The 27251-nt window shown below is 41.7% G+C and overlaps 1 protein-coding gene across 1 annotated transcript in view; it reads right to left on the bottom strand.

Moving 5' to 3' along the window:
- LOC139464061 (voltage-gated delayed rectifier potassium channel KCNH8-like) overlaps positions 1 to 27251 on the bottom strand; it is a 275229-nt gene that overhangs the window by 116600 nt on the left and 131378 nt on the right. The window contains exon 2 of the mRNA XM_071245603.1: positions 25417 to 25647. Coding sequence (XP_071101704.1) covers positions 25417 to 25647 — 231 coding nt within the window. The remainder of the gene's footprint in view (positions 1 to 25416; positions 25648 to 27251) is intronic.

Raw genomic sequence — 27251 nt, 5'->3', positions numbered from 1 at the left:
CCTTCGACCTTGAAGGATACAAGGGCGGTGGGCTAGCCAAGTGGTTAAAGTGTTTGCTCGTCACACCAAAAGGAGTTTGATTCCCCATATGGGTATTGTGTGAAGCCCATTTCTGGTGTCCCCCGGCGTTAATGCTGGATAATTGCTAAAAGCGGCGTAAAACCATACTCACTCACACAAGGATACAGGGGTCAGCAATACTAATAAAAAGATTTACAATCTACGCATATCACTTTCGGTCAAACAGATATTGCAAATTAATGATAAGTAGCTTGACCGTTTGACACCATGTTCCATTAGACCAATAGTCAGGGTTCTTCATGACACAGGTTTGGCGAGATTTTGATTGCTGCTGATTTCATTAATATCTAGTGTTTTTTTTGTCTGTCTGTCTGTCTGTCTGTCTGTCTGAGTCTGACTATTACGCTTCACAAATTTACTAGAATGTTCGCGTCATTCCATTTCCATGAAATGTATGCCATATTTGGAAGTGCTACAATTTAAGAATGAAATGTGCTTAATTGTCTTTGCTGACCTTTCTGAAGTGGGAGTGTCTTAATCTCACTGACTAATACTGTAATACTAATGAGTATCGATGTCAGCTAACAGGCAAATTAACAAGAGTATCACTTAAACTTGGACTTTGAAAGCCTATGAGGAAACCGAATCAACCAATCACGCATTGGGTTGTTTCTGGAGATGGCGCTTGCTGGTCATGTTTTGTTTTTCATTTCCAAGAGTATAATGGCGCAACTTCGAGGCATATTGATGTTTAATCATAGTTTCTGATAAATCTGATAACCAATAAAGTCATGTAAACTGGGCCAGTCATTTATGTCTACGTTTGTATTGAATAATCTAGGAATGAACACGGTAAGAACAGGAAGTGATAGTACTTGAACGATTATTCCATTCCAGTTCCACTCTTCAGGCAGTGTTAGGACTATACAAGCTTTCTTTACGGTTTACATAGGAACATTTACAGTGAGTGAGTGAGTGAGTGAGGTTTTATGCCGCTTTTAGCAATATTTCAGCAATATCAAGGCGGGGTAAACCACAAATGGGCTTCACACATTTTACCCATGTTGGGAATCGAACCCGGGTCTTCGGCGTGAGGAGCGAACGCTTTAACCACTAGGCTACCCGACCAGGAACATTTACAGTTTACATAGGAACATTTACAGTTTACATAGGAACATTTACAGTTTACATAAGGAACATTTACAGTTTACATAAGGAACATTTACAGTTTACATAGAAACATTTACAGTTTACTTAGGAACATTTACAGTTTACATATACAAACATTTACAGTTTACATAGGAACATTTACAGTTTACATATACGAACATTTACAGTTTACATAGGAACATTTACAGTTTACAGATGTAAATCCATATGAACTTTTATAGCCTATGATGACGATCGCAAATCCATGGGCCTCCCGGACAGATTGGGAGGTATCACGTGTATTCATCTTTAAGAAAAACACAAAGCTTTCTTTCCAATTTTCCTCTAATTAATTAAAAAATAATGGAAACCAGTTATACCAACCAGCACTTTGCTGTGCGGAGCTCCATAGTTTTGGTTTAAGAATTGAATAGTGCAAGAAGTAAAAGTGTGACGTCACACTCGGAAATTATTCCATGCATGATCTAAAAACACACAGAACCGTGGATGTAGAGGCCCTTTAAACCACTCATAATCATTGCAAATTCAAACTGAATATTATGAATATTTCATTGGATTGTGTTTTGTTAACTAGAAAACTTCCTTGTTCACATATCTGTGAGAATATTTGACATCATTTATCTTCTTTCAGATAAACATGTATTTGCTTATCACAATTTACCTACCATTGCAGTGAGTTAGTGAGTGAGTTTTACGCCACTTTTAGCCATATTCTAGCAATATCATGGCAGGGGACACCAGAAATTGGCTTCACACATTCTACCAATGGGGGTAATCAAACCGGGTCTTCGGCAAGATGCTGCTGTTGTGGCCGGGTTTTAAATATTTTTTTAAGTTTGCAAGAACGGTCAATTGGCCTGAGCCTTGCCAGGATGATATATACATTTATCACATATTGGATAGTGCTAACGGTGCGATACACCAATCCAAGAAACATGGTATCACAATCAGAAACATATGAGGTACCCAAGCAGGAACTATCTTTCATAAGCTCCATACAATGTCTACTTGCTCCATTAACAGTTGTCTTGCATACCCAATAAGTTTAGACAGCTGTATTTTAATGTGTGGATGGCTCAATCAGATCACTTGGCACTACATACATGACAACCGGGGCATTAAGTTTTAGAATTAATCCATAAAGTAACACCAGGTTGTGGTAACACTGAGGATTTAGAGAATTAAAAAAACTGATAAATATTATCACCCTCATGTGTCTCACCAAAGGTTCACATAATACAGTTATTATTCCTAACAAATGATTTTAATGATACGGAAACACACTCGGGTAATAATCTCCATATATCATAGTGACATATACATATATCTATTGGATCCAAGTTGTTCGGGAGTTTTTGACCTGTGTGAGTTTCCTGGGACGAGCCCATCTTCATCACACCCCTTACTCCTCACTCGTCCCCTTGGGACCGTGGCCTCATGGGTCCGTCGTCACAGTGAGTGCTTCATCAATCATTACAAGTTCCTCCCATAAAACAACAAGTCCCCATCCAACCCTGAAACCATACATATCCATTTTGTGTGAGGGTGCAGTAAGAAACTTAATGTTGGAAGTGATCATTAGATGAGTAGAAATGTTTCTGAGAACCACCAGACCGTCCTTCCTGGGACGTATTGATCCCAACAAAGGGAGCCGGCGGAGGGCTGAACTACTGCCAAGGTTATCGCTTCTCATGTGAAATAAACTCATCCGACATTGATACGCGGTCCTCGGCCCACGTAAGCCGACGTCTCTACCTTGCTGTCCACACCACAAACCTGCGACATTCTCTCGGCATGAACGATTGATCCGTTAAAGCAGTCAACTAGAGCACATGGCAAGAGGCTGCCTTGTGAAAATCAATCCAATTTTCAATCTTTATATTGGCAAAAAACTCCATTTATCTTGTTTTCAAGTATTTATCAGATAATGTGAACCCTGCTTGGTGCGTGTGCAGAATGAGAACACACGGGGTGGCATTGTGTCTCCATTTGACAAGATTTGATCATCTGTGTATTGTCTAGGAGCAATGTGACTCTAATGTTTCTATTGTCCACCGATAATAGTTCAAGCATTTCACATGGCAAGTCATTTATACATCATTACTTCTTCATATTAAACTTACATGTTGGGTTTGATATGACATGGCATTTCTTTGCTGCAGTCTTCTGCTATTGTTGCAGCAATGCCTCCATGAAAACACAGCCACCAGTCAATGACGAACTGAATTTGTCCACTGTTGCAAACATGAATTGTTTTATTGTGGTGATAAGGTGGAGGTTATTCTATTAACACACAGTAAAACTACACGAGGCTGGCTCCAGAAACCATGTCTAGAACAGTCATGGTTTTATTGTGGTGAGTGAGTGAGTGAGTGAGTGAGTGAGTGAGTGAGTGAGTGAGTGGGTTTGTGGGTTAGTGAGTGGGTTTGCATGAGTGAATGAGTGTGTCAGTGGATGGGTGGCCGGACTATCGGTCGGTTGAGCAGGTGACTGAGTGAGTGAGTGAGTGAGGGGTTTAACAGCACTATGAACAGTATTTCAGTTACATCACAAGTGTACAATCCACCCCATTGCAAATTCATACCACACACAAATTTCTGTGTCACATCACCAGATCACAGACAACACACATTCCTGTGTGTCACATCACCAGATCACACACACATTTCTGTGTGTCACATCACCAGATCACACACACGTTTCTCTGTGTCACATCACCAGACCACACACACGTTTCTCTGTGTCACATCACCAGACCACACACACGTCTGTGTCACATCATCACATCACACACACATTTCTCTGTGTCACATCACCAGATCACAGACCACACACACATTTCTGTGTCACATCACCAGACCACACACACATTTCTGTGTCACATCACCAGATCATTTCTCTGTGTCACATTTCAGCATTATTCGGTCAATTATCACATATCAGGAGGCAAATATCATATTGATTAATAATCAATGAATTCAATTACTCCATAATCAAAATCCTATTGATGTTTCCATCAGAAGGGATGGAGGCACTGTTCTGTTACAAGCGTAGTTCTACTGCAAACATTCAAGGCCTCCGTAAAGCTTTCCAAATTTGACGCATCAGTGATATCTGATTCAGTTCTCTGTTTTGACTTGTACGATATGTTACTGTGATTTTTGGTGAACAATTGACCTGCACCTACATGTGTTTGTGATGGGCAGGATACATTCACATTTTTGCGAACATCTGGTAGCATCACTGTTTAATTTATAAACACATGCTTATGATACAGTCGGAATCGTTCAATGAACTTTGACTTGTAAAGGTTTTTTGCAACTTTCATAATTTTGTTTATTTGTTTGTTTTTTAACATCGCACTCAGCAATATTCCTGCTATATGACAGCGGTCTGTAAATAATCGAGTATCGACCACACAATTGGGAGCGAGACTGACCACCCAATCCCGTTACTCATCTCTTACGACAAGAATAGTCAGCCGCCTTTTACCACAAGCATGGGTTGCTGAGGACCTATTCTACCCTGGATCTCCATACATCTACCTGTCAGCCTATCAGGTGTTTTTGTTCACCTCTTGACTTGAGTATAGTGTGTACCTCTTGATTTGGGTATAGTGTGTACCTCTTGACTTGGGTATAGTGTGTACCTCTTGACTTGGGTATAGTGTGTACCTCTTGACTTGGGTATAGTGTGTACCTCTTGACTTGGGTATAGTGTGTACCTCTTGACTTGGGTATAGTGTGTACCTCTTGACTTGGGTATAGTGTGTACCTCTTGACTTGGGTATAGTGTGTACCTCTTGACTTGGGTATAGTGTGTACCTCTTGACTTGGGTATAGTGTGTACCTCTTGACTTGGGTATAGTGTGTACCTCTTGACTTGGGTATAGTGTGTACCTCTTGACTTGGGTATAGTGTGTACCTCTTGACTTGGGTATAGTGTGTACCTCTTGACTGGGGTATAGTGTGTACCTCTTGACTTGGGTATAGTGTGTACCTCTTGACTTGGGTATAGTGTGTCCTCTTGACTTGGGTATAGTGTGTACCTCTTGACTTGGGTATAGTGTGTACCTCTTGACTTGGGTATAGTGTGTACCTCTTGACTTGGGTATAGTGTGTACCTCTTGACTTGGGTATAGTGTGTACCTCTTGACTTGGGTATAGTGTGTACCTCTTGACTTGGTTATAGTGTGTACCTCTTGACTTGATTTGGGTATAGTGTGTACCTCTTGACTTGACTTGGGTATAGTGTGTACCTCTTGACTTGGGTATAGTGTGTACCTCTTGACTTGGGTATAGTGTGTACCTCTTGACTTGATTTGGGTATAGTGTGTACCTCTTGACTTGGTTATAGTGTGTACCTCTTGACTTGACTTGGGTATAGTGTGAACCTCTTGACTTGGGTATAGTGTGTACCTCTTGACTTGGGTATAGTGTGTACCTCTTGACTTGGGTATAGTGTGTACCTCTTGACTTGGGTATAGTGTGTACCTCTTGACTTGGGTATAGTGTGTACCTCTTGACTTGGGTATAGTGTGTACCTCTTGACTTGATTTGGGAATAGTGTGTACCTCTTGACTTGACTTGGGTATAGTGTGTACCTCTTGACTTGGGTATAGTGTGTACCTCTTGACTTGATTTGGGTATAGTGTGTACCTCTTGACTTGGGTATAGTGTGTACCTCTTGACTTGGGTATAGTGTGTACCTCTTGACTTGACTTGGGTATAGTGTGTACCTCTTGACTTGGGTATAGTGTGTACCTCTTGACTTGGGTATAGTGTGTACCTCTTGACTTGATTTGGGTATAGTGTGTACCTCTTGACTTGGGTATAGCGTGTACCTCTTGACTTGGGTATAGTGTGTACCTCTTGACTTGGGTATAGTGTGTACCTCTTGACTTGGGTATAGTGTGTACCTCTTGACTTGATTTGGGTATAGTGTGTACCTCTTGACTTGGTTATAGTGTGTACCTCTTGACTTGGGTATAGTGTGTACCTCTTGACTTGGGTATAGTGTGTACCTCTTGACTTGACTTGGGTATAGTGTGTACCTCTTGACTTGGTTATAGTGTGTACCTCTTGACTTGGGTATAGTGTGTACCTCTTGACTTGACTTGGGTATAGTGTGTACCTCTTGACTTGGTTATAGTGTGTACCTCTTGACTTGGGTATAGTGTGTACCTCTTGACTTGACTTGGGTATAGTGTGTACCTCTTGACTTGACTTGGTTATAGTGTGTACCTCTTGACTTGGGTATAGTGTGTACCTCTTGACTTGACTTGGGTATAGTGTGTACCTCTTGACTTGGTTATAGTGTGTACCTCTTGACTTGGGTATAGTGTGTACCTCTTGACTTGACTTGGGTATAGTGTGTACCTCTTGACTTGACTTGGGTATAGTGTGTACCTCTTGACTGGGGTATAGTGTGTACCTCTTGACTGGGGTATAGTGTGTACCTCTTGACTTGGGTATAGTGTGTACCTCTTGACTTGGGTATAGTGTGTACCTCTTGACTTGATTTGGGTATAGTGTGTACCTCTTGACTTGGGTATAGTGTGTACCTCTTGACTTGGGTATAGTGTGTACCTCTTGACTTGGGTATAGTGTGTACCTCTTGACTTGGTTATAGTGTGTACCTCTTGACTTGGGTATAGTGTGTACCTCTTGACTTGACTTGGGTATAGTGTGTACCTCTTGACTTGACTTGGTTATAGTGTGTACCTCTTGACTTGGGTATAGTGTGTACCTCTTGACTTGACTTGGGTATAGTGTGTACCTCTTGACTTGGTTATAGTGTGTACCTCTTGACTTGGGTATAGTGTGTACCTCTTGACTTGACTTGGGTATAGTGTGTACCTCTTGACTTGACTTGGGTATAGTGTGTACCTCTTGACTGGGGTATAGTGTGTACCTCTTGACTTGGGTATAGTGTGTACCTCTTGACTTGGTTATAGTGTGTACCTCTTGACTTGGGTATAGTGTGTACCTCTTGACTTGACTTGGGTATAGTGTGTACCTCTTGACTTGGTTATAGTGTGTACCTCTTGACTGGGGTATAGTGTGTACCTCTTGACTTGACTTGGGTATAGTGTGTACCTCTTGACTTGATTTGGGTATAGTGTGTACCTCTTGACTTGACTTGGGTATAGTGTGTACCTCTTGACTTGGGTATAGTGTGTACCTCTTGACTTGGTTATAGTGTGTACCTCTTGACTTGGGTATAGTGTGTACCTCTTGACTTGGGTATAGTGTGTACCTCTTGACTTGATTTGGGTATAGTGTGTACCTCTTGACTGGGGTATAGTGTGTACCTCTTGACTTGGGTATAGTGTGTACCTCTTGACTTGGGTATAGTGTGTACCTCTTGACTTGATTTGGGTATAGTGTGTACCTCTTGACTGGGGTATAGTGTGTACCTCTTGACTTGATTTGGGTATAGTGTGTACCTCTTGACTTGGTTATAGTGTGTACCTCTTGACTTGGGTATAGTGTGTACCTCTCCTTTCTAAAACTCCTGTATCTGTCTCAAACACTTCATTTATCAAAATGTTGTCAGGTTTTCTCCTACATATGGCAACGCTTGCAACTAGCTAGTTCCCTCTGAAACACTATCACACCGTAGGCGAGGACTCCTAGCAATCTCCACATCAACATGCAACATGTTTGATAGTGTCGCTTTAAAGAAATACTTCCAATCAATGAGTTACTGCTTTCTTTAGTCTGAATAAGTGAAATGGATGCATGCAGTGCCTCACCATTAAAAAGTTAAATAAATAGCTCGTGTTATCATAAATCACCAGCGAGCTAGCACAAATGCTACTTTGCTACAGAAAGAATAACCCTTCGATATGACACACCTCCCCAGAGTGAGTCCCGCCATAAAGCACACACAACCAGATTCCCTGTAATCACGGAAAACTGACAATTATTTTGATGTCATTTTTATTTTTGAAACAGCCAAAAGTTCCAGTAATTGACAATCTTAAATACTCAAGTGATTAAAACAAAGCCATGTTTATTGATACTTGTCTACTGATTTGGGTTTTACTAGCAATGCCAAACAGGATTTGAGATTACTCCCAAACAGTGGCCTGACAACGAAAGCCAAAATCAATGACCACAGTTGCTCCATTGTCCAACGAACATCAAAGCCGGGCTTGTGGGGATCACCAATCAGAGGTGGTGAAACTGTTCAAGTGTTCTCCAGTCTTCGCCCAACTAAGCAGATCAGGTCATTAGAGACAGCATCAAGAGGGATTGGGGAACGAGGTTTCTAGAACCATGGGGGCACTGACACAAATGTCAGAGGTGATCCCAAACCGATACCCTTCACAAATGTACCACGAACGAAAGAATTCCCTAATTTCTAAGATTAAAGCAACAACTAATTTGTTGTGTGTATATTTTATCTAGGAGCAATCTGTTGGCGACATATTAGACATTGTTGAGATATGTACTCCCTAGCCACTTGGCTTCAGATGCCTTTGGTTTGATTAATTTCTAACCAGATCAAAAGGAGAAACAGAAAAGAGTTATCCACATGGCAACATTGTCAATAGAATGAAATATTGAACAAGTCCATCAGCTGACAATAGCGGCCCCCCTTGCAATCTCCAGCTGGCGTCCTCAGGTTCATAACACTGTCACTTGGGTACAATACAAACTTCAGATTAAATCTATCATGACTTTCAGACTTTAAATTCATCTCAATCAAACTACAATGTCAGCCTTTCCATCACCAAGAAGGGGATTTCCAAGATAACTGGATAACAAAAGAGCAAAACCAGGCTTTGCAATACTTGTTTTTAAGGTATATACCACATTGACCACACAGACAGCAGGATGTTCCAGGATGTTCCATGTGGTTGGAGAATGAAGGGGCGATAGAATTGCTAAATCCTCAGTTCCGAAAGTTTTTCATGAGGAAGTTAGGTACGTAGGTTAACCTTGGACAGGGCCACAGGGTCCATCCAATCCGGTATGCTGTAACACTCATGGGCCAGAAAGTTTTAATTTCTCTGCTTTTTTATTTTTGTGTGGAAGATCCTGGTCAGGTGTTGAAGAAAAAAATAATAAATATAGTTTCAGATTTGTTTTCTTGTTTTTTCAAAGTTCTCTCACAAAATTGCCATATTAGCCATGTTGATCAAGTGGGTGTCATGTGCTCTGAGTGCAGCAAACAAAAAAACAAACAAACAAACAAACAAACTAAGAAACACTGTTTTGGGATGATTATTGATGAACGTATGATATTATCAAGTCAGAAATAACCAACACTTGGCCATGATGAAGTCAAATGCAGCCCCCTTGAAGTGCTCATGTGAACAGCAAAACGCAGATGAGATGAATCTATCATAAATGGCCTTCGGAGATTGTTAAAAAAGCCCAGTATTATTGCGACAACAACCAGCATTATTGCAACAACAACCAGTATTATTGCAACAACAACCAGTATTATTGCAACAACAACCAGTATTATTCTCCGTCCAAATTCCCAGTACAGACATACGTTTGAGCATTTCTTACAACCATTGTGAACTCAACATACAATAATATAAAAGTGAATTTGTCATTGAAACAAGATGACAGGTTATTTTTTCCTGCGAAATATTCCAAATGATATTTACCAGGTCCTGTAATGCTACACTGCAAAATTAATTTAAGCTGTTGTGATGCAAGCAGTATATCACCAGGCTTTGTGAGGAGAGATGGTAACAGCTGACAATAATAACTGAAAACTATCACCGTTTAACATTTACCTGGCTGTATGGCTGGCCTTTGATGGAAATTAATGAACGTATGCAACTAAAATAAATCCTAAACTCATGCTAAGACTGTGTCAGACACCACTGAGCCGACACCTGACGTTCTAAAGAGATTCTTTGCCTCGACGTTCTCTGAGAAATATAGCCGATCCTGTTCAGAGCAAAGGGTGTTTCCATCTTACAAGTCTTCGCCCAGCTAATGCTTCTTGTTCCAGCTATCAACTGGCGGGCAGTGGTTTGCAAAGCCCTGATAATATTAATTTCTCACAACTTCAGAATGCAAACATTTTAATTTTCTTGAAGACAACATAATTCAGATTTGAATTAGCAATTGCTGACAGCATCTAATCAGATTTGGCAGTAATCAGTTGTGTCCCTAAAACCTTAAGGCAACGTAGTCCTGCCAAGTCATTTCTTGCTTTCAGAGGACATCAAACTCGATAACAAGTAGCTCATAATCATTTGTTTATCATCTGATAAACCCAGCTTCCTTACACTCAGCTGTTGAACAAATGTGTGGAACTCAGAGAAAGAACACAATAAATCATTCACATCCAACAGATTTAACCAAGTATTAATATTTTAATTATTTAAATATATATGGTCCACCCTCTCCACTTGATGCAAGGTAATGTCACTCTGGATCATCAAACTAAGATGCTTCCATAAGCCAAGCTAGACATCAGTTGGACACGCACGCACGCACGCACGCACGCACACATCGGTGCTGGCTGAGATATATTCACTGGAACAGATCTTGAAAAGAAGGCCCCAAAGCCAGGTAGCAGTGACCATGAAAAGGGCTTCACTGCGGCCGTGGACATGTTTGTTTGGCACTTGGTGGGAGGTGATATATTGCTTCAGGTGCTCTGGGAAATCAGTCTGCAGACAAAACTTTGATGTCGCTAATGGTGGTGTGCATCAGTGGATGAAAGTAGCCTCGTTGTGTTTGTGTGCAAAAATCAACAGTCTTCCCAGCCCTAATAAAGTATGGAGTGTATAAACAAATTATGTCAATATCGGTGAAAAACAAACAGTGCTTGCTCAACAGTCTTCCCAGCCCTAATAAAGTATGGAGTGTATAAACAAATTATGTCAATATCGGTGAAAAACAAACAGTGCTTGCTCCCCTAATACAGTTGAGTCTTGCACTGACTAACTCCATCCGTCCTAGTTTTAACATCCTGACACAAATTTATGATGTGTGCTTTTTGAAAAAATAACTTTCATTATCAGCACCATATGAAAACTGGGCAGGTGTGAAAGTCTTGGATTTCATAGGTACCGAGATGCAGGACACATCCTGAACCGTCAGCAGTCAGTAGATATCTAGGTCATCATTTATCATCATCCATCATATGCAGACTTTCCTGGTTGCACATTCATGATTAAAGCTGAAAAATATGTCATTTGATAAATATAAGTCATAAATATTTTGTTAACCTCTTATATACCACTCAAAGGAATCTAGAGAACACTGTATTCTTTCATGTCTCTGTAGTTAATCTGCCCTTGACTTCTTTTGAGTCAACAAACGGAATAAACTACCGATACATTCATCTGTACTATTTTTATATTTATATGAACATTATTACATTAAATGGACATGGAATACCATTATCTGAATTGTTGACTTGACTGAACTTGACTGACGCCAGCTGCAACTTGTTCCTGATGAAGAATGAATAAATATTTATTATATCCAATATGTCGACCCATAAGAAGTCTTAATAGTTGTCATTTGTTTCTGTACTCAAGAAATGACGGTAGTTTTAGATACAACAAAATGATGCTATCATGGATTTCCAGCCTTGTCTGCCAAATACGCTATGGAAACAAGGCACACAAACACATCTCAACATTTGATTCGGATGTGTTAAATCTGATGCGCGCTATTTCAAATGTACTGACATCTTACTTTACTATAGGTTTTATTGTTTCCATATTTGTTTCCATCAGTGCATAAGTCCTCAGTGGTGCATCCAGACTTGGTGGACTATGTGGGGGAACGGGTGGCCCAGTCGTCTAAGGCACCGCGTTGCTGTGCAGAGTTGTGTCCCTTGGGCACACCAGAAAACTATGATTGTGGGTTCAAATCCTGGTTCGACCCAATTATGTTTCTATGTTTGTCAGCACCATACCCGTGCTCGTGGGTTTCACCAAAGTGGTAAACGTCTGAGACCTGCATCACTTCGGGCTTTCCTCCCACATTAAGCTGACACGCCGTGATATAACTGGAATACTGCTAAAAGCAGCGTTAAACCCAACTCACTCACTGGTGGAGTATGTGGAAGTACAGACATGACAGATCAACTACAGTCACAGGAGAGACTCAGTGGCTAGAACTACTTTTGTGCAGTATATTTCATGATTTTGAATAGGATGTCTGTAAATTTGTCTTTTAAAATTCTTCAATATTCCTCTCCATTTCATATGTTAAATGTTACTGCCAGGATATCAATCTAGACAAAAAGAGATTATCTAATGCGAACGATGGGAAAGACCAAAGGTTCTGGCTGTCATATGTCAGAGGACGAAACATAAGTCCGTCACCAACAAATCACAGCCATTTATTTGAAATAGACATGAAACGCTTATTAACTTCAAGATGAATATTACAAAGATGAAACTAAGAATATCTTGAAAAACTCATGAAGGAAATGTCAAATGTATCTCCGTAGCTTATTGCCTAGCGACTCGATGAAACCTGATCCAGCTCAAGATAGATGCCCAGCAGATAGTGTCGTTTCCTTGATAGAAATTTGTAACCAGATTTGAAGTAAGCTCTCCTAGACTGGGCATGAAGCATCCGAATCTATCTGTCAGTCAGCACTGCGGAAAGATTCATTTGATTCCCGGAAATAGGTTTTATCCAACAAAGTGGTAATATTTGGTAGATCTTCATCCAATTAGCTCACTCTCAACTGGGAAACAACCTCCGTAGTTTTGTCACATCTCAGAGTTGAGGAGTGAGTGAGTGAGTGAGTATGGTTTTACGCCGCTTTTGGCAATATTCCAGCAATATCACGGCGGGGGACACCAGAAATGGGCTTTCCATATTGTACCCATGTCAGGAATTGAACCCGGGTCTTCGGCGTGACGAGCGAACGCTTTAACCACTAGGCTACCCGACCGCCCTCAGAGTTGAGGAAGAAGGAGGAGTGGCAAAACTGAATTGTCTTGAAGAAAGTTTTTGCAGGTGCTTGTAACAATGGCCATCTGGGGGGCAGGATCTGTTCACCTTTTCGCAAACACCCGTTATCATCACTATTTGATGGGATTCATAAACACATGTTCATGATATAGTCACACTTGTACAATGTCCTCAGTTTTGTTGCTTATATCTAACAGATGTAGATACTTGTAAGTTGGTCATAGAGTTACAGCGTGGAACAACCAGACAGTGAGTCATCTTTGAGGAACGTCGCTTTCAGAGAGGAAAATGATAGGGTAAACTAGAGAACATTATTCTTGATTATTGTAATCCATAATACAGGGAATTCTGGGATAGCATCGTCCCTAGCAATCTGTCATGGTCATGAGAGGAGATTGGTTGTCAGACTTGGTTACTTGGTTGATGGCGTTTCATCATACCCTGAAGGCTTGGATATTGTTTATGATACCAATCACTGGATTATCTGGTCCAGGCTTGATTATTTACATGCTGAAATGTTGATGAGTGCGTGTTACAACAAACAAACTTCTTGCCCTTCTATTGGCTGAATGACTCGTGGTCTGATATTGAAAGAACTATCGACACAACGCAACTGTCTGTTAGGGATGTCACGATGTACCAAGACATCGCACATTTACACCTCATGACAAGATACACCACACCACTACCCAGGTATTCTTGATAAAATCAACTTTCAGAAAGTATCATTTACAAAGTTTTGCAATAACTATACCTTGACGAGGGTCATACTCACAACAATATCATGAACCCAACAGCCAAATACAGAAACACACCCCTTAGTCCACGGTCTACCTCACCTGTGGCAGCCCTCATAATTCACGCTAGTCCGCTTCCCCGAGACTACTAAATAATGCTTAGGACAAGTAAAAATCCAATGATGGTTGGCCTCATTGACTAGTAGCATTTCAGGGTGCTAATTCTGAACCAGTTCTCAATCCTCTAAATTGGTTACAATATGAAAGTGAAGAAAACTGACGTAAATTGTAAACATAGCAAACAGTTTTGTCTTGTTCAAGCAGGACTAGTCACAAACTCGGAGCACTACTGAAATAAGATAAACACTTGACTTCTGACTGAGTCTTTATAAAGATGAATCTCTGAGGGTGTGGTAGGGTAGCCCAGTGGTTACAGCTTCCATGCCAAGACACAGGATTGAATCCTGACCTATTGGCATCTGCTGCTGTCATATAGCTGAAACATGGCTAGGCTGAAGGAGTGACCCTTTGACTTCCCAGAATGTGTGACGAGAAATTACACAATAAAGGATATCTTCAGCCTACAAATAACATTCATGCAGCCTTCAAACACGGCCATGTTGGTATGGGCTATACCAGTCAGTGCTATGCGTCCCATTAATACAAAAACTATGGAATACATGGCAGTCTCACATAATATGCAAGCACATGTCTAACATACCCCATATTTTTATTTCGATGCCATATGAACTTAGTTGGAAGAAGCAATCACTGTGATTTAATGACAATTCCGAAGCCCTCTGTGACTGCAGTGAAGTGAGAAATGTGTTGATGAGATGAAGCTGTCACGAGTTATTCCTTCCTACACCGGCACCACCAATACAATGTAGTTCACGGTCAGGACATCAGAATAACAACTATCTGATTCAATATGCATCATGGATCTTCTATGCATATTTCCTGTAATGATATCACAACATTACTACCTCAGTAAAGCTTTCACAATGTTTTATGGTAGACATGTCAAGGACATTTCCAACATTTGATGCATCTATGACATAATATGATCAATGCAATTCTCTATTTTGACCTGTACCTCATGTCCCTTGTTTTCCAGGTGAACAATTGACTTGCACTTGCATGTGTTTGTGATGGACCTCACCAGTAGAGCAGGATATGCTCACCTTTTTGTGAATGCCTGGTATCACTACTATTTGAAAAGTGTTTCATAAACACATGCTTATGATATAGTCGGAATCATACAATGGACTCGGCTTTTAGATGTTTTGTTGTTTTTATTGATCTGAAAAAAAGAATATAGGGGAAGCTTCATCTCTGCACCCTCCTCAATATCAGTCACAACTTATGTCAGTCTGCTGCTAGAGTTCACGGATCAATCTGAGATCAACTGCTGTCAGCGAGGTACATTTATGCATCAAAGGTTGGATGTTGTACTCTTAATCCGGGTGAGTGAGTGTGAGTGAGTGAGTGAGTGAGTGAGTGAGTGAGTGAGTGAGTGAGTGAGTGTGTGAGTGAGTGAGTGAGTGAGTGAGTGGGTGAGTGAGCGAGCGAGCAAGTGTTTAAAACATTAGTCAGCCTTACTTGCTTTTTGAAGGATCCAGTTGTTCTCCCTGTGCCAGTACCCGTGCTTATGGTTTTCGCTAAAGAGGTAAATGTCACTGACATCAAGCTGACATGTCGTGCTATAGGTGAAGTACTGTTAAAAGGGTGTGACACATGGATCAACCACACATTCTGTGACAAGATTCACACCTGTTATCCACCAGAAGAAGAGGACATAAAATCCCCCAATACCTCCATCACAGGTCTGGTGCTGATACAGCAGGAAACCCAGGTTATGCTGGGACAATATGAGTAGTTATCTCATCATCATTTCATGTCCTATGTGTGAGTGAGTTGGATGAGTGAGAGTTGGGTGGCTGAGAATGAGTGAGTTGGGTGGCTGAGTGAGTGAGTTGGGTGGCTGAGTGAGTGAGTGAGTTGGGTGGCTGAGAGAGTGAGTGAGTGAGTTGGAAAGAGGATGGACAATTGAGGAAGGACAATGGATGATGGAAGAAGGACGAGCGATGATGGAGGAAGGACGAGCGATGATGGAGGAAGGACAATGGATGATGGAGGAAGGACGATGGATGATGGAGAAGGACGATGGATGATGGAGGAAGGATGATGGATGATGGAGGAAGGACAATAGATGATGGAGGAAGGACAATGGATGATGGAGGAAGGACAATGGATGATGAAGGAAGGACGATGGATGATGGAGGAAGGACGATGGATGATGGAGGAAGGACGATGGATGATGGAGGAAGGACAATGGATGATGGAAGAAGGATGATGGATGATAGAGGAAGGATGATGGATGATGGAGGAAGGACGAGCGATGATGAAGGAAGGACAATGGATGATGAAGGAAGGACGATGGATGATGGAGGAAGGATGATGGATGATGGAGGAAGGACGATGGATGATGGAGGAAAGATGGATGATGGAAGAAGGACGATGGATGATGGAGGAAGGACGATGGATGATGGAGGAGAGATGGATGATGGAGGAAAGACAATGGATGATGGATGATGGAGGAAAGATGGATGATGGAGGAAGGACAATGGATGATGGAAGAAGGATGATGGATGATAGAGGAAGGATGATGGATGATGGAGGAAGGACGATGGATGATGGAGGAAGGACGATGGACAGTTGAGGAAGGACGATGGATGATGGAGGAAAGATGGATGATGGAGGAAAGACAATGGATGATGGAGGAAGGACAATGGATGATGAAGGAAGGATGATGGATGATGGAGGAAGGACGATGGATGATGGAAGAAGGACAATGGATGATGGAGGAAAGACGAGCGATGATAGAGGAAGGATGATGGATGATGGAGGAAGGACGAGCGATGATGGAGGAAGGACAATGGCTGATGGAGGAAGGATGATGGATGATGGAGGAAGGACGATGGATGATGGAGGAAGGACGATGGATGATGGAGGAAGGACGATGGACAATTGAGGAAGGACGATGGATGATGAGGAAGGACGATGGATGATGGAGGAAGGACAATGGATGATGGAAGAAGGACAAAGGATGATGGAGGAAGGACGATGGATGATGGAGGAAGGACAATGGATAATGGAGGAAGGACAATGGATGATGGAGGAAGGACGAGCGATGATGGAGGAAGGACAATGGATGATGGAGGAAGGACAATGGATGATGGAGGAAGGATGATGGATGATGGAGGAAGGATGATGGACAATTGAGGAAGGACGATGGATGATGGAGGAAGGACGATGGATGATGGAGGAAGGATGATGGATAATGTAGGAAGGACGATGGACAATAGAGGAAGGACGATGGATGATGGAGGAAAGACGATGGATGATGGAGGAAGGACAACAGAGGAAAGAGGATGGACAATTGAGGAAGGACGATGGATGATGGAGGAAGGATGATGGAGGCACTCCGTTAGTTTGATATAACTGTTTTGTATACGAGAAGTAGAGCTGTTGTGATAGCTCCAAACAATTCCTGCTTATCAGGTTCGTACAAAACTTTATGTGGAAGACATGTTTCTCTTATAGCTGCTCCTTTATTTCTATTCATGAGTATATGATCATGAGTATATGATCATGAGTATATGATCATGAGTATATGATCATGAGTATATGATCATGAGTATATGATCATGAGTATATGAGCATGAGTATATGAGTAAACGTATATGAGCATGAGTATATGAGCATGAGTATATGAGCGAGAGTTGTGCATGGCGCGTGTGTTAGTAGGGGTTAGCTATTACATACATCTTTCATGAAGCATCGCCAGACACGCAATGAAGGCCTCACTTACCCGGAGTCGGACATCTAGTTCCAGGCAGTGCCGACGTACGTCACCATAAAATCTTCTGACTCAATTTATATCTGATCAGTTTAGGAGACTATGAATATGTATTGAATATTTCTTCATATTTGAAATAAAGATTTCTGACCCTTAAATCATTGCTTGTGTGGAATATGGCATTGTATTCAATTCTGTTGGTGCCAAGACCATTAAATAATTTGACTCAGACATATGCACAGTATATGAGTATTTGAGACTGACTACAATATTGTCAGTCTGTCAGGCATGTGGATGGGAGAGCAGACCTACACAGAGCTGCTAGACTCGACAGCTAAACATGTCAACTGCTTTCACACTTTTTTATTTCCACCAAGAAAAAAACCCTGAATGATTTCTTCAAGTTTTACAGACAGTAAGAATAATGCAGACAAATGAATAATCCATGTATCCTTCCCCTAGCATGTTTATTATTCACAAAATAAAACTCCAACTCAAGCCTGAAAAGGTTATAACCCAACTGATTAAATAAATAACTACATGAATTTTCTATAGCTCTCCAAATAACAAGAATTAATTCTTTACATATGACATTTAAAAAAAGCCCACTCGAAAAAAATGTAGGTTAGGTTGGCTTTAATATTTTGTTTTCCACGCTATTTTGGCATCATCAAATAAAAAGTTGGCAGGTGGAAAAATAGATATCCTGGTATTGAACAATACCATCAACATCTTCATAGTAAACTATTTACATTTAATTGTTAGAAACAGTGAGAATGTTCTTTGTGCTAACTTGATATTTTTTTTAACATGATACATCAATAAGTATATATTTGCATTCAAACAAATAAAAATTGTTTTCTTAATCCCATTCTTTTAAAACAGTAGCCTCAATTTTAAATTTGTTCAACCTGCCCAAATATTAGTGAAATGCTTGACTGTTCCTTACAGTGCTTAAATCCCACGGGTCATCTGGTCAGTTTCATGTACTTTGGTCAACTTGATCTAATATAATAACATCTGATCCTCCTGTCTGGTCACTCTTCAGTCGGGGAACATCACCATGTCTAGACGGGAATTGATGGAATATATGTCTTACTAGGCATTATGAGAGAATATCTTGTCATATAGAAAAGATTAGAGGTTAATATAAAATTACACCTTCTGGCAAATATGGCATTAGAAGGGGATTAAAGGATTATCTGGATTAGAAGAAATAAGAGCCACTGCTATGGATGAAGGTGATATAGGAGTATATATCCTAATGGGAATACAAGGTTATATATCAGCATTTGTGGAGGATAAGGAAGTTTATCCAATGTGTATCCAACACTGACACCAGGGATGTAAGGTGTCATTAACTAATTTCAAACAGACTCAAAGCCGTTTTGATTTATATCTGAGAATGTCGTGTAGCCTGATGTTGATCTATGTATATTTTACAGGTGCTGCCTATACATGATCAGACTATTGATGGTAAGACTGAACTGAGTTATCTCCCCTGCACTGACTTTTTCCACTTGGCTGAAAATTGTTCCAGCATATCGTGTCTATAATACAAGTGTTTGGTATCTGGAGTTAGCTCTATGGTTACACTATAAGTGGCTTATGTTTGCATTTCTTTCTGATTATGCACCCATTCCTTCAGACTTTAAGTGTTTGAATAAAGATAAAACTTCAGTCAAAATTGCAGTGTATGCATGACCAGATGGTTCTATACGTGTATCTCAATAAACTTTGTCAGGGCAACGGTCAAACTATTCCCAATCAGACATTTTGTACCTATCTCTTGAGACATACATCAGGTACCTGGGTAGGGTCAGGTAATAGGGGGCGGGTACCCTTGTAGGGTCAGGTAATAGGGGGTTGGATACCCGGGTAATAAATTTGGACTCGTCCCAGCTCTACTTGCTTCCATCTGTATTTCCTGACCAGCTGATGCTGTCAAAAATGGAATCCCATGTCTCGCGTAGATGACCTTGTGGACAAAGGGTGGTCCCTCTGGAAGCAGACCTTACAGACAGTTCAACAGATTTGATGAGAAATATTGGCAAACCAAATGTTTCCAGTTTCCTATTGTGTAATGTATGTAAATTCACTCTTAGTCCATAGAACAAATTGTAAATGCCAAACAAATGATAAAACCACTGTCATATTATTCCAAGCTCTGTGATCTGTAACAGGGATAACTTTGACTGTGACGGAGACACAGGTTATACTGTCACAACATTAGTCCTCTCCTGTTGCAAACCAATCTCATCAATAAATCAAACAAGATTCCTCGCCACATCTCACGCTATTCAACTCCACATCTCACGGTATTCAACTCCACATCTCATGCCATCCATCTCCGCATCTCACATCATCCATCTCCCAATCTCACTGTATTTATCTCCGCATCTAACGCTATTCAACTCCGCATATCACAGTATTCATCTCCACATCTCACATCATCCATCTCCCAATCTCACTGTATTTATCTCCGCATCTCACGCTATTCAACTCTGCATATCACAGTATTCATCTCCGCATCTCACGCTATTCAACTCCAAATCTCACAGTATTCATCTCTGCATCTCACATCATCCATCTCCCAATCTCACTGTATTTATCTCCGCATCTCACGCTATTCAACTCCACATCTCACAGTATTCATCTCCGCATCTCACGCTATTCAACTCTGCATATCACAGTATTCATCTCCGCATCTCACGCTATTCAACTCCACATCTCACAGTATTCATCTCCGCATCTCACGCTATTCAACTCCGCATATCACTGTATTCATCTCCGCATCTCACAGTATTCATCTCCGCATCTCACGCTATTCATCTCCGCATCTCACGCTATTCAACTCCGCATCTCACGTCATCCATCTCCACATCTCACGGTATTCAACTCCACATCTCACGCTATTCAACTCCGCATCTCACGGTATTCAACTCCACATCTCATGCTATTCAACTCCGCATCTCACATCATCCATCTCCCCATCTCACTGTATTTATCTCCGCATCTCATGCCATTCAACTCCGCATCTCAAGTCATCCATCTCCGCATCTCACAGTATTCATCTCCTCATCTCACGCTATTCATCTCCGCATCTCACGCTATTCATCTCCGCATCTCACGCTATTCAACTCCGCATCTCACGCCATTCAACTCCGCATCTCACGGTATTCAACTCCACATCTCATGCTATTCAACTCCGCATCTCACATCATCCATCTCCCCATCTCACTGTATTCATCTCCGCATCTCATGCCATTCAACTCCGCATCTCAAGTCATCCATCTCCGCATCTCACAGTATTCATCTCCGCATCTCACAGTATTCATCTCCGCATCTCACGCTGTTCAACTCCGCATATCACAGTATTCATCTCCGCATCTCACGCTATTCAACTCCGCATATCACAGTATTCATCTCCGCATCTCACGCTATTCATCTCCGCATATCACAGTATTCATCTCCGCATCTCACGCTATTCATCTCCGCATATCACAGTATTCATCTCCGCATCTCACGCTATTCAACTCCGCATATCACAGTATTCATCTCCGCATCTCACGCTATTCATCTCCACATCTCACGCCATTCAACTCCGCATCTCACGTCATCCATCTCCGCATCTCACATTATTCATCTCCACATCTCACGCTATTCAACTCCACATCTCACGGTATTCAACTCCACATCTCATGCTATTCAACTCCGCATCTCACATCATCCATCTCCCCATCTCACTGTATTCATCTCCGCATCTCATGCCATTCAACTCCGCATTTCAAGTCATCCATCTCCGCATCTCACAGTATTCATCTCCGCATCTCATGCTATTCATCTCCGCATCTCACGCTATTCATCTCCGCATCTCACGCTATTCATCTCCGCATCTCACGCTATTCAACTCCGCATCTCACGCCATTCAACTCCGCATCTCAAGTCATCCATCTCCGCATCTCACAGTATTCATCTCCGCATCTCACAGTATTCATCTCCGCATCTCACGCTATTCATCTCCGCATCTCACGCTGTTCAACTTTGTTTCTCACGGTATTCATCTCCGCATCTCAAGTCATCCATCTCCGCATCTCACAGTATTCATCTCCGCATCTCACGCTATTCATCTCCGCATCTCACAGTATTCATCTCCGCATCTCAAGCCATTCAACTCCGCATCTCAAGTCATCCATCTCCGCATCTCACAGTATTCATCTCCGCATCTCACGCTATTCATCTCCGCATCTCACGCTATTCATCTCCGCATCTCACGCTGTTCAACTTTGTTTCTCACGGTATTCATCTCCGCATCACACAGTATTCATCTCTGCATCTCACGGTATTCATCTCCGACATACATTCTTGTTGATGAACCTGCTTCAGAAAGATCGCTTCACAAGTTAACTCTTTCTGAAGGCAACTGCTTCTCTGAAAGCTTCACTTCTACCCAGACCTGAATACAATAAAATCAATCTGACATCAAGAAGCTGGGGGAATCAGGTCAGGGGTCCTTACCCTCCATAAACTGTCAATCAACACACAATCACACTTGTCCGAGTAAAAGCAGTCACCTTCAGGAAGGGGGATCTCAAGCACCGTTACCGGGCTGTTACAGCCACGACAATTGGAGACAGTGGTAGAACATCAATCTCCAGCGATGATTAGGACGTAATCCTGCAGACGCACTCACACGAATATTTCCATAATTGAAAATCGCAGATCAAACGTCCAAACGAGGAAGACCTTTCAGTTGCATGAACGTTTGCGGAATGTAAACAGGATTGTTGTCAACTTGATTTCCAAAGAGCCGTCAACAGGCTTGGGTTCAGTGTTACAGGGATGAAAGTGGGCACTGTGTAATGCCTGTCTACTGTAGACCGACAAGTAGACACTGTCTGCCTGACTGTTTAATGCCTGTCTACTGTAGACCAACAAGTAGACACTGTCTGCCTGACTGTGTAATGCCCGTTCACTGTAGACCGACAAGTAGACACTGTCTGCCTGACTGTGTAATGCCTGTCTACTGTAGACCAACAAGTAGACACTGTCTGCCTGACTGTGTAATGCCTGTCTACTGTAGACCGACAAGTAGACACTGTCTGCCTGACTGTGTAATGCCTGTCTACTGTAGACCGACAAGTAGACACTGTCTGCCTGACTGTGTAATGCCTGTCTACTGTAGACCGACAAGTAGACACTGTCTGCCTGACTGTGTAATGCCTGTCTACTGTAGACCAACAAGTAGACACTGTCTGCCTGACTGTGTAATGCCCGTCTACTGGAGACCGACAAGTAGACACTGTCTGCCTGACTGTGTAATGCCTGTCTACTGGAGACCAACAAGTAGACACTGTCTGCCTGACTGTGTAATGCCTGTCTACTGTAGACCGACAAGTAGACACTGTCTGCCTGTCTACTGGAGACCGACAAGTAGACACTGTCTGCCTGACTGTGTAATGCCTGTCTACTGGAGACTGACAAGTAGACACTGTCTGCCTGACTGTGTAATGCCTGTCTACTGGAGACTGACAAGTAGACAATGTCTGCCTGACTGTGTAATGCCCGTCTACTGTAGACCGACAAGTAGACACTGTCTGCCTGACTGTGTAATGCCTGTCTACTGGAGACCGACAAGTAGACAATGTCTGCCTGACTGTGTAATGCCTGTCTACTGTAGACCGACAAGTAGACACTTGTCTGCCTGACTGTCTCGTCTCACGGAACTGTACACATAGACACTGCTTGCCTGACTGTCTCGTCTCACGGAACCGTACACATAGACACTGTCTGACTGTCTCATCTCATGAAACCGTACACATAGACACTGCCTGACTGTCTCGTCTCATGAAACCGTACACATAGACACTGTCTGACTGTCTCATCTCATGAAACTGTCCACATAGATACTGTCTGACTGTCTCGTCTCATGAAACTGTACACATAGACACTGCCTGACTGCGTGTACTATATTTTTGTAAGTTTTGTGCCTGATGTGCTGTGCAAGCCTTGTGTTCACATCCATGTCACATCCCCGCTGGGACACTCAGGGTTGGCTTCACACATTGTATCCATGTGTGGAATGGAACCTGAGCCTCTGGTATCATTAGCGAGCCTACCACCCTTGCTCCCTTTAGGCAGAAGAAATCTATAAACCTATTAAGTCTTTATGAGCTGTTGTTACTTCACAACACAGGTACCTATTGTGGACACATGTTGATGCTGTCATCTACAGCTGTGCCTCCACGGCATGATGGACAACCGATCTAAATACAGTGGCGCGTTACCCTTCCTTCACTCAGACAGCTTGACATGCCGGACAAACAGTGAATCCCTTGCTGTATTCACGCTGCTGTACCTCAACCAGCGATGAAGAGTGAGGCTGTGCTCAACTGGTTCACACACAAACATGTCAACCAGAGACGAAGAGTGAGGCTGTGCTCAACTGTTTCACACACAAACATGTCAACCAGAGACTAAGGGTGAGGCTGTGCTCAACTGGTTAACACACAAACATGTCAACCAGAGGCTAAGAGTGAGGCTGTGCTCAACTGTTTCACACATAAACATGTCAACCAGAGGCTAAGAGAGAGGCTGTGCTCAACTGTTTCACACACAAACATGTCAACCAGAGACTAAGGGTGAGGCTGTGCTCAACTGGTCCACACACAAACATGTCAATAAGATTTGAGATGGCCTCATTTTCAAGTGATAAACCTTCAGATGGTCTATCGATAAAGTTATTTGATCACTGGTCAATCCCTTATGACCTTGAGCCAAATGCTTAATGTGTGTGTGTGTGTGTGTGTGTGTGTGTGTGTGTGTGTGTGTGTGTGTGTGTGTGTGTGTGTGTGTGTGTGTGTGTGTGTGTGTGTGTGTGTGTGTGAGATTGTGTTTGTGAGCAATCTTGTGTGGCTGCTCCGGACTAATGCTTATTTTATAGTGCTAGCCCACTGGGATACCATGCTGCAGTTAAATATGAATACCCCACTCAGACATAGTTTACTGACTCCAAGCCGACCAGTCCTTGTTTTATTCCCTTAAAGCAGAGCGCCAGTCAGGGCAACAACAAGTAACATCTTTGAACGTCTTTTGATATGACACAGTCAGGGACCAAACCCATGACCTTCTGCTCTACCACTAGACCACAGAGACTGAAGACCGTTGTGAAGAATGAAAACACAATTTCATTCAAATATCCCCCAAAATATTGATGATCCCTAATATGTCAGCTTTTCTTAAATTCAGAATTGAGGGGTACATTCACATTGTTTTTTTAGCTTGCATTCAAAGCAAGAATATAAAGCTAAGAATGAAAACATCTCTTCCTATTTATTGGTTCTGTTATCTCTACAAAGCCACAATGTTATTTGTAATATACATATCAACATAAATTGGATATTTTTAATTCCCATTTGGGAATTTTTACTGACATTTGCTGCATATCAGCCTCTGAGCAGGTCCAGATAAAACTCTGTGTAAACCAAAGAAGGGGTGTTGCTTAACCTTTTTCCGGATGTATATGTATATTTCTGCTGCATGTCAATTATTCCAGTTCCAATGTTCAGATGTTTTTGGTCACAGTAAGTCTTCCGCTGCAATACAATCTCATGCTGTAAAAACACACGACAATGGAGGCATCTGATTTCAGGCTTCCATAGAATCACATAAAAACAGTCCAACATTGATTATAGAAAACACTTACCATTTTTCTTGTAAAGAAGAATTTCAGTTTTGGTTTCTTTTTTGTCTTCCAAGGCACTTTCAATCTTCTGTTTTTCGTCATTGTCCGTGTCTTTACCGAACAGGAACTTGCAGACACAGCGCTTCGCCATGACCTGAGCCCGACCAAACCCAGTGAGTTCGCAGAAGCCATCAGAACAGTAGACAATGGGCTTCCCTGCCACCTGAGCATTGCCCAGCACGAAGTTACTGTCTGCAACAGAAAAAATAAATAATTGTTTCAGTTGAAGATCATTAGACTTCCAGGGCGGCCGGGTAGCCTTGTGGTTCGAATCCCAACATGGGTACAATGTGTGAAGCCAATTTCTGATGTCCCCCGCTGTGATATTGCTGGAATATTCCTAAAAGGGGCATAAAAACTAAACCCACGCACTCATTAAACTTCCTTTTCTTTTCATCTCTTTGAATTATCTGTCAAAAATTGAAAACACAAATATACTTAATACTGAATATGTCCAGATGCTCCCTGAATAGTGATTTTTGGTTTTGTTTGTGTTTCATGCGCTCTCCATAATATTTCTAGCTGTGTGACAGTGGCCAGACATACCAGTGATTGGTATTATGACCAATGGTCCACATCATCAGGGCACGATTATCACTCACTCAACCAGGTGACTGAGTGTGACCGCACAACCCACCTGCATGTGGGTGTTGATTTATTATTTATATAAAAAATATATATTAATATTTGCCCCTTTTGGAAAGCAGTGGAATATCAGAGACTTTTGAGACCTTTTTGTACAAGTAACCTTAATTAAAACACATCTGTGACCTCATTCTATTGTTTGAACAATCCATTATTTTTCAGGAATGGACAGTTGTTTGTCAATTATACATTATCTTGAACCAACAGTTCAACTAATTTACAGCTGGAATTGACGGTACTATTTTTAAAAATTATTTTGACAAGTGAATGATTTCAAATTTTGACGGACAGCATGTGTCGCCAGCGGAGTTCAGCCCGCATCATTTGATTTGAGGACGTCTAATTGTCGACCACAGCTACGGCGGCACATGATGGTATGGTGTGAAATTAACTATTAACGTATTTTAAAATATTTGCATAATCTTTAAAACTTGACAAAATGTATTTAATGTTGTGTTACTGCAGGTTACCTATATAACAGGTGTTACGAGTGATGGCAAGCAGAGGGGTATACCTCAAAACAACTTACACAATTGAGTGGATGACACAACAATCAACTACAGTTAAAAAGAGTTTATTAATACACACAGTACTGGCTTACATAACAACTAGGGGCACCCTAGCAATACTATCTGCTACGCAATATGGCAATGTTAAATATGCAAAGTCATAATCACCAGTGCTATGATTCCCTGAATCAACATCAGACATCGTTATTTAACAATAATTAAATTTTCGTTGTCTTCATTGAAATTCCTGCATTCTGATTAGCTGGATTGGTCACGTGTTATTGCATTCATTTCCCAAAGAATGTAAAAAAATAAGCCACGCCCACCGAGGCGCACTACTTTTATTACTGTGGAACGTCGGGGAATCCCAATAGGACAGTCGAGGGATTCCCCTTTCTGCTCACGTGTATCGTCATGCTACGCGGATTCATACAGTTTGCACATCGGTTTTTCAATTCATACCTCAATGAACCAAAAAAAATACACAGTCAATCCTTAAATGGTACATTGTTTACCGAGCATCAACGTGATCTCTGTTCTCTCGGTCCGACATGGGTGCAACTTCACAAACAGGTAATGGGGTCCTCAGTATAGAGCTCGCAGGAAGAGGCAACAATCAAGGCTGTGTCACATCAAGTTACA

The sequence above is a fragment of the Haliotis cracherodii genome, unplaced genomic scaffold (genome assembly GCF_022045235.1).
Source record: "Haliotis cracherodii isolate W230 unplaced genomic scaffold, xgHalCrac1.p SCAF_16, whole genome shotgun sequence".
Classification (NCBI taxonomy): Eukaryota; Metazoa; Mollusca; class Gastropoda; order Lepetellida; family Haliotidae; genus Haliotis; species Haliotis cracherodii.
This window is presented reverse-complemented; position numbering and strand designations above follow the sequence as displayed.